Source organism: Bombus terrestris, chromosome 6 (assembly GCF_910591885.1).
Source record: "Bombus terrestris chromosome 6, iyBomTerr1.2, whole genome shotgun sequence".
Classification (NCBI taxonomy): domain Eukaryota; kingdom Metazoa; phylum Arthropoda; class Insecta; order Hymenoptera; family Apidae; genus Bombus; species Bombus terrestris.
Window position 1 is genome coordinate 22,375,690 of NC_063274.1, and position 13,523 is coordinate 22,389,212.

The window sequence follows — 13,523 nt, forward strand, 5'->3', positions numbered from 1 at the left end:
GAATTATCGTTTTATATATCATACGTATCTATAATAATAATAGGAAATAGGAATAATCATTTGTATACAATACCTTCAAACTATCTTTCAAAACAAGTTCTAAATCTGGTAAATTCGGTTTGATTTTGCTATTGGGATCATCCTGTAGTTTTATTAAAAACTCACGATCATAAACCTTTTTACCGCTTTTATTTATAGGGCTCCATTGATCCTCCTTATATTTATATTTCAATTGTATTTGATTTGTAACGGATGTGATTTCAGTTTGAACCGGAGTTTCGCTTTCGGTTGTTTTTTCAATAACCGGAGATGTTTGCGGCTTATCTTCGTTAACCGTTCGAATTGCTGACACCTTCGAATTCTCTTCATTCTTTTGTGCTACTATTGCTTGTACATCGGACTCTTCTTTAACTTTCACATGATCAACAACATCATTAGGAACTGATTTTGATTGCATATTACATGCGTTCGATTTATTATTATCCTCTATCTTAGGGGAAGATTCCTTTATAGTTTCTTTGTTGCTTGGCAGTTTTTCTGTAGCAGGTGTTTGTATGAGAATACTTTCTTTTAGGCTATCTGGAGTCACGGGTGTTTGTTTCTCCGCCCTTTCCTTTGTATGATCGGAAGTAGCTTCCTTCTCTTTTTTTGGTTCGTAATTATCTTTTTCCTTATTATCTTTCATAATTTCACGATTTCCTTCCTTATTACTGTCCTTCGTTGTTAAAGGATCTTTGTTATCTTGTTTTATTTCAGGTTTTGCCGGAGGTACCGTGTTTACGAAAGCATCCATATCTGTACCTTCTTTCTCCGCTCCTTTCCGATTAAGTTCACGGGGTTTGAGTCTGTTTTTACTCTTCTGTTTCTGCATAGCTTTACCTGACAAACAGAAAAACCATATTACATATAATAATTAGATTACTAAAACTTGTCTAAAACTTTATATAATACTAGATTTAAACGTAAAAGTATACATTTATTCGCACGATGCATGAATCGTAAATAGTCATCAAAAGTATTATTACATTGATATCACTACCGAGAGATGCAGCTGTAAAGAAAAGTGAGTATTTCGGCTACAAGCCAAGGATAATTATAGTCTCAGATCACAGTACATTTCGTAGTATGACATTTCACTTTTTTATTAATGTATACAGAAATTTATGAATATTAGAGGAGAAAAAATTAATGCTTTGCATTAGCACATCATCTTATCATACCTTCACAAAGAAGTAAGAAAGAGAAAGATAGTTCGTTATTCTCGAAATAATATTGTTAAAAATAAGTGTATTTACTCGTGCAATAACTAAATATATTCGATGATACCACATCCTTTAAATAATTTAAAAATAAATAAAATAAAAGTAAATAATTTAAACGCAAAGATTTTAATGTAATCAAATCAGCAAATTGCATTATACATGTAATATATTGAAACTTCTAAAATCTACCAAAATTTATAAATTTCTGAGTGATTACAGAAATAAAAAAATAAAAACTGATTAACCCAATTTTTTAAAAATTTCTTAATTTCGAGACTAAAATACACGATTAGCGTTTAATGTTTCCAAAAGCAAACGATTATTCTGGACGAAATTGATCGGTTTGACTTCTATATGGCTCATATATGGAGCACTTCCGTAACATTCGAAATAGAAGTACGAAAATGAGGGTGAAAGTAGCGAACTAGTTTCTTTTAACATGTGTTATCACACACTCACTTCACGTTTTATATTAATATATAATTAAATATGTACCATGGTCTCTGGAGCCCCGACGATTACTTCTTGATCGGGAGCTGGTGCTGACACGAGCATTACCATTAACTTTGCGGTCACTCATTTTCACGATTATCAATAATCAATGATATACTGTTATTTACGCATGTTTAAGCCATAATGTGTGCCTGTCAATGCCATATTACAAGCATATTACATATTATTGCAAATCACATTCTTGCCACATAAAACTCTTTGTGCGGCTCGAGTTTCAACAGCTTGTATGCTACTGCTGCACTGAATCAGTATTTATTTATAAATCTGCCAAAAGCTTGCCAAAACTGGGGTAGATGGATCCATGATCACACGCGTAACAACGAGCAACCGTGCACAACGCATTTTAAATTCCTTTTTTACTCTTTTCACAGCGGGAGATAGAGCACAGAAGAAAGTCAAGATTACAGTACTATAGTAACGGAATTCTCTGAATAACAGCAAATAAAAAATACAGGTACAAATGAATTCTCAATGAAAAGATCGACGTATACAGATTTTTTGGTCCAGCTTATTCAAAAAACTGTAGTAACACTTCGAAAATTCCCTTGGAAGCTCTTCTTACACGACTTTCACGCATCTATTTTAACTTGAGAACTGGTGCAAACCGACAGGCACGACATAGGATTTCTTAAATTAGTTCTGTTCGCCGGTTGCGCGCCGGAGCAAGCGCATTAGTGACTTTCCTAATACCTAACCTGACATACGAACTGCTTTAGCCGAAATGTATCGAAAGTAGAATTTCTACACCTTCCACTGGAAGATACGTTGATAGTTTCAACGATAAAACTTGTATTATGATCAATTTCATATTCGCTATTATCCATAATTTTTCATTTCTTTGACTAACCATAAATACAAACACTCTAATGGAGCTGATTGATTGTTGGAGTGAGTGTTATATTATAAAAAGTTGCACATTTATCATCGTAAACGAATAAATATAAATTTAAACAGAAAACTATGTATGAATTATCTTACTAATATTCCGACAAAGCTTTTAAAATAACTGCTTGACAGAAGAAATTAAATTAGTTGACTATGCAGTAAAATGATAATCTTTCGACAGAAATTTTAATGAATAATTCTTAATACAGGAATAGTTCGTAACTTGACAAACTTATTCAGTACAAGTGAACACCTTTCTATTTTTTAGCTTTATAATACTAAATAAACAATTCCGTTTAGAAATAAAATTTTTCTATGTATGTATACTAGAGAATTATATGTGCATATGCACAGCAAAGAAAAACAAAATCAAATAAGATACCTGAGTAATAAAAGCAAGCAACATAAAGACAATATTTTATTATTTTGGAATAATCGTTTAAAATTATGTCTATGTACAATTCTTTAGCAACAACTTTTAAAAAAAGTATTTTATCATAAGATAGCAGTTAATTTGATGCATGAAAGTAGCTTGAGTAAGATTTTATAAAAGCAGGTCGAGGTAACAATATCTAAAAAGAACGCTGAATGATTGTTAAAGCTATACACGAAATTTATTTCATTTTATCATTCATCAAATTTACCGAATCGGATATTCGAACAATATACATAGCTTATATTAGTTCAAAAACATAGCAAAATTATAGGTAATACCGAATATAAAATTGACCATAACATATGCATCTGGGCAGAAATTGGAAATGTCAATTGGAATTAAAAATTCAAGACGATACTTCAAAGACGACACTTTCACGATTTCATTTGTATAATTTTTAAGAATCAGAATTATAATAAAAAATTATGCAATTTATATTACTATAGCAGGTAAATAGTAACTTTTATATTGATAGAATTAAGAAAATTTTCCAATTTATTGTATATCGTCATTCAATTTGTTCACAAAATTAGCATAGCATCATGTATTAATTTATTGAATTTTATCGTATGGAAAATATATACAATTCATACGACCATTTTTTCTAACCAGTGGAAACCTTTCACCGGATTGGTGAACGCTCAAGGTTGCCACTGACGCCGAAAGTCTTAAGATATTTTTTGCACACGCACGACGCGTGCTCTTGTGAAACGGCATTAAGAGACCTTCAAACCATGCATGTAGCTCGCCATACATGCGTGGCCGTGACCTCATGCGACTTAATGACCGAACAGTAATACAATTTTCACTATCATATACCCAAAAATGGTGCTACTTCATTTCGACACATGAAACAAACAATATTTTATGAAGTGAAATGAGTAATAAAAGTATCAATGAAAGAGAAATAATCTTGTACTGAGTTAGTATTTCACGTTTAATTCCACGCTATAATATTAATCTAGATATCTAGTAAAAAATAGAGTCATCCATAAATGAAGTAATGGTGACACACCCAATAATTTCCCCCGTGGTCAATTTCTAAATGACCAGATGTGTATTTTTCTTTCTCTGCTACTGCGTCTAACCAATACTAGACTTTTTTCAATTTTGCTTACGAATAGTATCCACGAACAAATATCTTTAAAAATTAATCAAAATTTTTCTGCTCATAAGGTATGAGAAATACTTAAGAGGTTACTTTAGAATGATTTACTTTACGTTATTCTTATTAAACATAACGAAATTATTCACGTGTGGTAAAAAAAAATATCTGAACAACAGAAAGAAAATGAACAAATTCAAAAATTTAATGATTTCAGTTATCATACACAGAAACTGATGATCAAATATGGAGTAGTTCTCTTTTGTAACGGCTCACAAAATGGCTACGCAAACTGATACGTAGAAACATAAAACTACTGTAAATAATACTGTGTAGAAAATACTTGTATTCTGTAAAATAAGCATTATATATTAACCAATTTTTAATATACGCAAGCCTATAAATTTAAGTAACGGATAAAAAGCAAAATGCTTGAATATTAAATCATTTCAGAAACACGTGTTTAAAACGTAATGGACGAAATTTAACTATAGATTCCAAATTACAGGGATTTTCATAAAGTAACTAAATACTTCAATTTCCTCTTGTAATAAATGTCCTTTTTAACTTTTAACCTTACTAAATAATAATAATTCTAAAGCTCTTAAAATATGATATTCACTATGTGCCTCGTGAGGTCAAAAGCAGCCATATTTGAACACAAGTGATGCTTCGAAATATATTTTCCACGATTTAAGATTTACTTTCTTTTCAAAGAATAAATATACAACTTGGGAGAAAACTACGAAAAACGTTAAACCAATTACAAATATGTAAGTATAAAAAAGTATTAGATGTTATAATGGAGCTCACATTTGAGAAAGTTTATGAATACAAGATGTCGGAACCAACGTTGCGAAAAGCAGGTATTATATTGCAACCATGTCTATTAACTTGATAAATTGTTCTAAGGCCAAACCAAAATAATTTATACATACATTTTGTATCAAGATATTCCTCTGCCGTGGTCGTTGCATCCGCTTGATCACTTTGTCACAGTAACAATAATTTAAAATAAAAAAGTAAAAAAAGAATGCAATAAGACCTGTATCCTTTAAAGCCAGTACACATAAGAACTTTCAAATAGAAACGCGTAGATTTTTATAAGGGAAAGAAAAACGATGCGTGTAAAGGGCGCTCGTTACAATTAAATAAAGGATTACGTGTATAAATTCTACAGAATATCGCAAGATAAAAAAGAAACCTTATATAGGAACGGAATATAGTAAAGACGCAAATACATTAAGCGTATTCGTTACGTTATGAAGTATGCAAGCTCAAAGATGAGTAACCTTTTAAGTAGTATGAATGTAAATATAGAATTATGTATAACTACGAATATACAATTGTTGATTAAAAAATAATAATTATAAAAGGAAAAGGGAAATGGGAAAACGGAGTAAAAAATACAGCTGGCTAGCACAGCACGTGCTGGCTACTGGAGGAACCTCCGTTGTTCGAAGAGGAAACAAGTCGGGAACCTCCCTCCAGCAACACAATCGCCGATGTTCGTGTACCTTCGGTACATTTCGCGCCTTTTCGTCGTATGATGTCACAGTTTGGTTCGAAGCTCCCTTCGGAGTTTATATGAAACTTATATACCTTGCATTTCAATCATTGAAAAAAGATCCGTTCACATTAGAAACACGCATTCCAATAAATTACATGATGTATGTTACACTTTATTCATAATATTCTCAAATTTTTAAAAGTTACTAGGAATAATCAAATTTGTAACTTGTATAATGCAATTTTGTTGAAATGATTGAATTTAATTTAACGCAATTAAGAATGAAAATTTTTATCTCATGCACAATGTATTTATCGTCACTATAGTTCTTTCATTCCATATATTTAAAAGCTATTTTTCCCCAAGAAATAAGAATTCACGTAATAAAATTAAGGTTTGACAAATACACGGAAAACTATTTTGCTCGATTTTCCTCCATACTAGTAACGAAAACTTAACGTTCTTTTTGTCCCCATTTTTAAATAATATCTATAATGGAACTAATTGACATCCCTGTACTTTTATTCCACTTTGCAATATAAATTAATGTTTTATAATAGAACTACTTTAAAAATTAATAGTTTCCACTTAGATCATTATTACGATCTAAATATTTTTGTTTTTAAGAAATTTTTGTCTTACAGCATTATTCGATCGTTTCAATTATAAATTTGAGATATATGTTTTAAATAATGTGTCTTCACTAGTGTCTTTACTACTGTTCGAATATCTTTCAATTTCAATAATGTTATTGCTTAAATGTACCATATTAAATTTCATGAAAAAGTATCATCTTGCATAATCTATTTTGAGAAACATTTAATGTGTCGTTTAATGCAAACTTCTTCGTATACGTGTAAAAATAATCTATGTATATTGAATGTATATTGAATGCTTTAATGTATATTGAAATGAATACGAAATTAATGTATTATTAATGTATTAAGTTGGATACAAGCAGAAGGAATTATAAAACTTTTAGGTTAGAATCAAAGTAAATCGTATTGTAACATTACAGTAATATCCAACAACCCTTCCTTTTAACGATATTTTTAAATAACATAACCACACGACATTTCATTCATAGATGCTTCACATTTTGTAAAAAAGAATGAAAAGTTTCAAAATACTTCCACGTGTGTAACTGAAGAGATACGTTTCCTTTACACATGTGATACATACGTTTTAAATATGCCTATTTGAGAAAATATCTTCGCGGGTAAGCACACTATATCCCACGATTTACCATTAACATTAACCGAATTACTAGTTCATAACAATTAATATGTAAACTTATGAACAATAATGATTATTGAAGCTATCACAGAAGCAAAGTTCAAATTACAGTGATATGAGAAAAACGGAGGGAAACTATGTAGATATATCGGAAATCTTAATGTATAACTCTAACTTGTATATGTATATGAAAATATCATATTCTCTCGAAAAATCATTATTGCAATATATGAGTATAGGATACATACAAAATGATTAACGATCACAAGCATGACTATCAATAATATTGTAAATCAAATAAGAAATGTTTATACAAAAACATAGATCAATTATTTGTAAGAAAAATGTAAACTAAACAATAATGTATATGTTCATATACTACGAATATTTTGAATAAAAAAGAGAAAAATAAAGAAATATTTCCTGTAAAATATTAGCTAATATACCTCACATAAATTAAAAATTAGCAATATAAAATCATAAAAAATTTAATTTTTTAAATTTAGATAAAATATATTATCTGCATTTTAAATGCCTTTTTTATATAATATTATTCAAATATCAATCAAAAAATTTAAATATAATAATAAATATAATATAATATCCCTTACTTGAGCATTATTATTGCAATATCATATATTACTCTGAATACATTATCATGAATTATGTATTACAATAACAAACAGAAAAATAACTGATAAAACAAATGAAAACTTAGAAGTTTGTAAAAACTTACCATCAGAAGATTTTTGTTGTTGAACTTCAGTTCGAACAGGATCAGATTCCGGTTTATCAGCAGACGCATCTCCATTGGTTTTCAAGTGATGATCAGTTTGATTATGAGCAGGTGTAGGAGTAGTACCTCTAGAACTAAGACTCTTTTCCCTCGTCTTTTTATCTTTTTGTTCTTTGGCACTCGAAGGCAACTCAGTTGCAGCAGCAGAAATAGTAGCAGTAGCAGTAGATTGATTGTGGGTGTGAGTCTGAGATTTCCTTCTAGGTGGTGAATTAGATGAATTTTTATTGGATAAATTTGGGAACGGTTCTCTGGCAGGAACAGGGTTAGCACTTGGGGCAGTGGTGGACGGTTTAGGGGCCTCCGGAACGTTCGTACTTGGTATAGTCACAATGGAAACTGATGTCTGTGTTATAATAGATGTGGCACTCGTACTCTTCACTTCAACTTCAGTTACAATCATTGCGGGTAACTGCGCAGAAACATCATCCTTGTTTACGTTACGTGATATAGCTAATGGTAGTTCCTCGATGACTCCACTTTTCGAATCGCTTCGAGGTTGAAATTCCTTCACAGGAATTTGTAATGATTTTGACTCTGTTTTTATTGCACAAGAGTCTATTTGAGACACATTACTAGTGGTACCTAACGATTGACTACATAACGCGGTTACGTTAGGTACATTTTGTGTTGTAGCTGAACTGGTACTACACTGATTATTCACATCATTAGTAGAATTTGTTTGGGAATTAGATAAACTTTGTGTTACATTTTGTGTTGTAGATGTGTTTGATACACAAGTCGGTACCGTCGAGTCGGAATTGGACTCTTCGGTCGCGACTTTCACAAGTGTTTTTGCAACCCGGGCTGCAAAGTCGGCTTGCACTTCGACGTCATTATTCTGTAACAATCACCAATTCTGCGTGATAGACAATGATACATAGCAATCGGATAAAGATTATGTTTGACAACTAAAAACTGGCTCCAAACTTAAATCATAGGACGAGAAATAAAACCAAATGTACTAAACGAAATAAAAGGAACATTCAATATATTTTATACCTCTGTAACCCCTCAGCCATGGTTTGCAAACTATAAGCAGAATTACAAAAAACTGTATGTAAATAACGTATCTACATAATAATATACCTAATCCAGATAAAAATTAATTCTATTCTTATAAGAATTAACTGCAATTAAGCTAAGTGGCTTAATCAATTCATTCAAATTTTGTATATCGACGTAAATTTAGTACTACTAAAATTCTATCATAAATGCAAAATCTAGTAGTAGGAGTAACATAGAAAGAGTAATAAAAATTTTCATACAATATTCTTATCGTCCGAAATAAAAATATCTTAAAAATACTTCAATGATCATGGCTTTTGGGTACAGATATTAATAATGTAAACAACTGACTATAAGAGTATAATAAAACATCACATTCATTCTAAAAGTTATTATTATAAAAATAATATTGGTATAAATATAAAAATTAGAATACCAGCATTTGCGTTTTATTTATATTTAATCTGATTTTTTTTTTTTTTTTTTTAATACAAAGCTCTTATAGTCAATTGTTAGTGTATTAATATAATAATATTACTCACTTGTGGCTGAGGTGTTTCACGATTGCTGGATTCACCACTTTGAATAGTTTCATTATCTTTATAAATTTCGTGACTTATGTTTTTACCAGTAGTAGGATCGACAATATCAGTAATAGCATTTTGTCCTCTTGGTTTCCGAGATTTTGTCGTACTATTTGACGCACTTGTTGCACCACCATTATGACCTGAGTACATATCTTTAAATAACAAAATACATGATTCACAATATATACAAAGACCTAATTGATTAATCAATTAATATTGAATTATTCAAATAGTAATATTTGTTATTAGCATCTTCAGTTTTTGTATATACTACAAGCTTATGTGAGCTTGTGAAATCTACCTAAATCTCTATCTGAATTTCTGCCTGGATCTCTACCTGAATCTTTACCTGAATTTCTACCTGGATCTCTACCTAAATCTTTACCTGAATTTCTATCTGAATTTCTATCTGAATTTATCAGAAAATCTCTAAACTTAACAAGTTTTAAAAGTTCGAAGTTGCGATTTGAATCCCTGAGTCATAAATAGAATTTCCTGCACTTTTTACCTTTCTTTCATGTATTTTTCATTGAATTATGAGGCATTTACCCTTCATAGAGATTTATGAATAATAAATATTCTATATAATCGGGTAAAGTATTCGGAGAAGTTTAGTTCTTAAGAAAAATAAAATAAGTTAATGATTTTTGTTGGAATTGAGGTTTCCCAAATTTGAAATACAATATTTCTTTGCAAATGTTGAACTATCATAATTTTTATAACATTTCAAAATCTTTACACATGTATATGTATTTGTCTATATATACATGATATTCAATTTCATTTAAAACATTGAAACTATTTGTTAACATATTGTCATGATAGCTTACAAGAAATTTATGTATGATTGTTCTTAATTTATATAATTTTGATTCTATACATTTTACCAAATACTACTTATTTTATTACATTATATCGTACTCCCCAAAAAGTCAACTTCTTGGAAATTACCATTAACACAACCTAACGATCTAGATAATGCAATTTATGTTAAAATATGTTATGTTCATTTTGCAACTTACCAGTCTGAGAAAGAGATATACCCATGGGGGGTAAAGGCTGAGCCTGTTGCGTAGGTTGCTGCAGTGTACCTTGTGGTACTACTGGGGCTCCTTGGGCACCGGCCAGCGGGCCTGCAACATGTTGAGCCCCACCAGTAACAGCACTTGCACCTGCTCTACTTAAACTTAGTGGTGTATTTGGTTGGCCTGTAGGCCAGTAATCTATAAAGGAACATATAATATTTATTAAATTTATCTTTGATCTTTACAGTTTTGTGTTACTTACAAGGCTGAGGAGTTGGGGCAGGTGCACCATATCCAAACATGCTCTGCGTTAGAATAGCGTTGTGTTGGAATGGTTGAAAATAAGATTGATTTTGGTGTGTTGGATGCCTCTGAGGTGGAGCACCAAACTAAAATTATAAAATATTTATTACATTTATAGTCATTATCAATAAAAATGATGAATATGATAGTATTTTACAAGCAAGTAATGATATGTTTGGAAGAAAAGAAAATAAACTTTAATTGCAAGATAACACTTAAATACAATAACTTGTCAGAAACTATTCTTTTGATGATACAAATGAAATGAATGATGCATGACAATAAATATATAAAATCAACAGTACTTAACTACTACCTGTAGTGGGATCTGATTGTTCATTGTGTATAAGGATTGCTGATGTGGGATCTGATGAGGGACTTGGTATATTGCTCCAGTTTGAACTGGCAAACCACTTGTATGATAAATTGCAGTTGGTTGACCTCCACTTCCACCAACTCCAGACATTCCAACCACTTGTGCACTAGTACCCCCTTGACCCCCTCTGTGACTGATGCCTCTTGGCTGCTGTGGCCTAGGACCTTGATAATAACCCTGAAATTGATAATGCAATTAATAAGTAAAATTTATAAATTGATGTGCATTTATATATAGAATTAATATCAAATTGATCAGTTACAATATATTATACTATAAATACATAAATAAAATTTACAATATATTTTAAATATTTCTAATACTTTTTATAAACATTAATATGTACTATACAAATTCATATAGTTAATACACGATAATGAAAGTTCTTATAAACAACATCTTTTCTTAACAATTTCCTCTTACCTGGGATGATGGCCTTGTTTGCGTTGGCCCATATACTTGTGATAGAGGTTGTGGTTGAGGTTGCAAATGGGCCTGTTTTCCCATTTCCTGCGGTGATGGAGTATGTACGGGAGGTGTCGTAGTTGGAGCCGGACCTTGCGGCGGTTGTGATTGTACCCCGGGTGCAGGGGTTTGTGGTGGTGCTTGCCCTCCAGCAGGACCTCCTGGTGGAATACCTGCTGCTGATTGTCCAATGGACTGTAAGCCGCCGAGTGGTGGAGGTCCTCTGCCCCCAGGTACTCCTACACTACCCCCTCCCCCACCCACCTGGCCCCCTGGTTGGGTGCCGTAATTTTGACCAGACACATGAAAATCTGATCCTGAAATTCAAAATAAAAAAGATATTAGACATTATGCTTAAAATATCTGAAAAATTTAAATGTAAATAATTGAATTTTATAGATAAATAATATTAATAGACATTAAACTTATCTCTAATAATGTTATTGCTATTATTATAGCTTGTATTTTCATATGTACATTTAGAAATATTTAAATGCTTCATGCATTTTCATATTTATGTTGTTATACTAATTGCTTTAAGGGAAAACAAAATTTAACTGTTACCATATGTGTAAAAAACAACTTAATTTCCTTTAAATAAAAATCAAGATTTATGTTTGTGACTCTTTTATGACAATCACAAATAGATAATTTAACATATATCTGTCAAATACTTTATATTGTACTGTAAAATCAAAGCATTTATTTATACAATGTGAAACATATTTCTGAGAAACTATCTAGGTATATAAAACAGATATTAATTTCCTGTTAATGAGAATGTATTGTTTCGACAATCTTACCCATTTTACGAAAACTTTCATATATGAAATGCAATGGGTTCCTTACATGCATCATTATTATACGGGATTATTATGCATAATTAATATACGGGAACAAAAAATAATTTATTTATTTTCCTATCTAAATTATAGTCGTGAATCGTTTTCCACGTACACAGGATCATACAATGACTCGTAAAAAAGTGATATCTCTAATTGCTATAATGTAACAAGAACTTCATTATTATCATTTCATCATTTAGCAATTAAATATATATATCTGGTTTCGTAATATAAACAAGAAAAAAGAAAAGAGAAAAAAATAGATAATTATACATTCAAGTTTGCATATGCGCGATATTATCCTACCATAATATGTTCGCCATTCTGTCGTTAAATGAATTACTCGTGAAAGCGATTATGCGTGGAATTGCATGACATCGCTTGACATGTCGTCGTTGTCGTCATCGTCTAAGAGATACAGTATGATTGATTATGCATATGTATTATCAAAACATCGAATGGATTACATTTATTATCCCTAAAGACTTTATATACTTACAATAAGTATTACGCATAAGGTACATGCATTTTCATGAAAACATGGAAAAACTTTATCACCACATGCTACGACTTTATGACGAGAAAATACGTTAAGGACATAGAGAGATAAATGAAGGAAAAAATATGGATATTTGAGCGCTCACCGTTGAAAATCGGAACAAAGCTGGTTATCGTGTTTTGTCACGGAAATACTATGTTTATTCGTACAAGCGAATTTTTTATAATGAAAGAACAATGAAGTGACAACAAGGCTGAAACGTGAGCAAAGAAACCGAGAAGACGGCCTCGCGAACGGCCATCTTTGCACATGTGGACAGGGTTCGAAGCAGTGCTGCTATCTGTAGTCCCGTGAGTACATTGATTGCTACGAAAGGGGGGCGAGGCCGAACTCCATCACCAGGATCGTATTAACTACCGCACCGTGAAAACACACAAATTGAATGTATCCATAATATAACAGCAAAGAAATCCAGAATTTCATGTCGTACATATTGGACTCATTTGTAGCGAAAAAGGTAATGTATCGACCATATCTTAATAAAGTAAGTTCATTAATTTATCGTCCTCTAATAGAGTTATATCTTTCTTTTTATATCACTTACTGTAAATTACTTTTTTAGAAGATTAGAAAGCGTTTCATATTGAACTGTAATACGATTGTTTTATTTTT

At 31.1% G+C, this 13,523-nt stretch overlaps 1 protein-coding gene across 5 annotated transcripts in view; it reads right to left on the reverse strand.

Annotated features, from left to right (window-relative positions):
- Nucleotides 1-13,523, reverse strand: part of LOC100645931 (eukaryotic translation initiation factor 4 gamma 3) — a 46,271-nt gene that overhangs the window by 7,603 nt on the left and 25,145 nt on the right. For 3 of the 5 annotated variants that reach the window (XM_048406524.1, XM_048406526.1, XM_020867616.2), the window contains exons 2-8: nt 11,466-11,824; nt 10,977-11,219; nt 10,626-10,752; nt 10,361-10,561; nt 9,294-9,490; nt 7,684-8,584; nt 74-879 (exon numbers count right to left, since the gene is read on the reverse strand). In XM_048406524.1, the coding sequence (XP_048262481.1) occupies nt 74-879; nt 7,684-8,584; nt 9,294-9,490; nt 10,361-10,561; nt 10,626-10,752; nt 10,977-11,219; nt 11,466-11,824 (2,834 nt within the window). The remainder of the gene's footprint in view (nt 1-73; nt 880-7,683; nt 8,585-9,293; nt 9,491-10,360; nt 10,562-10,625; nt 10,753-10,976; nt 11,220-11,465; nt 11,825-13,523) is intronic. The other 2 variants (XM_048406525.1, XM_020867617.2) reach the window with 1 other exon arrangement.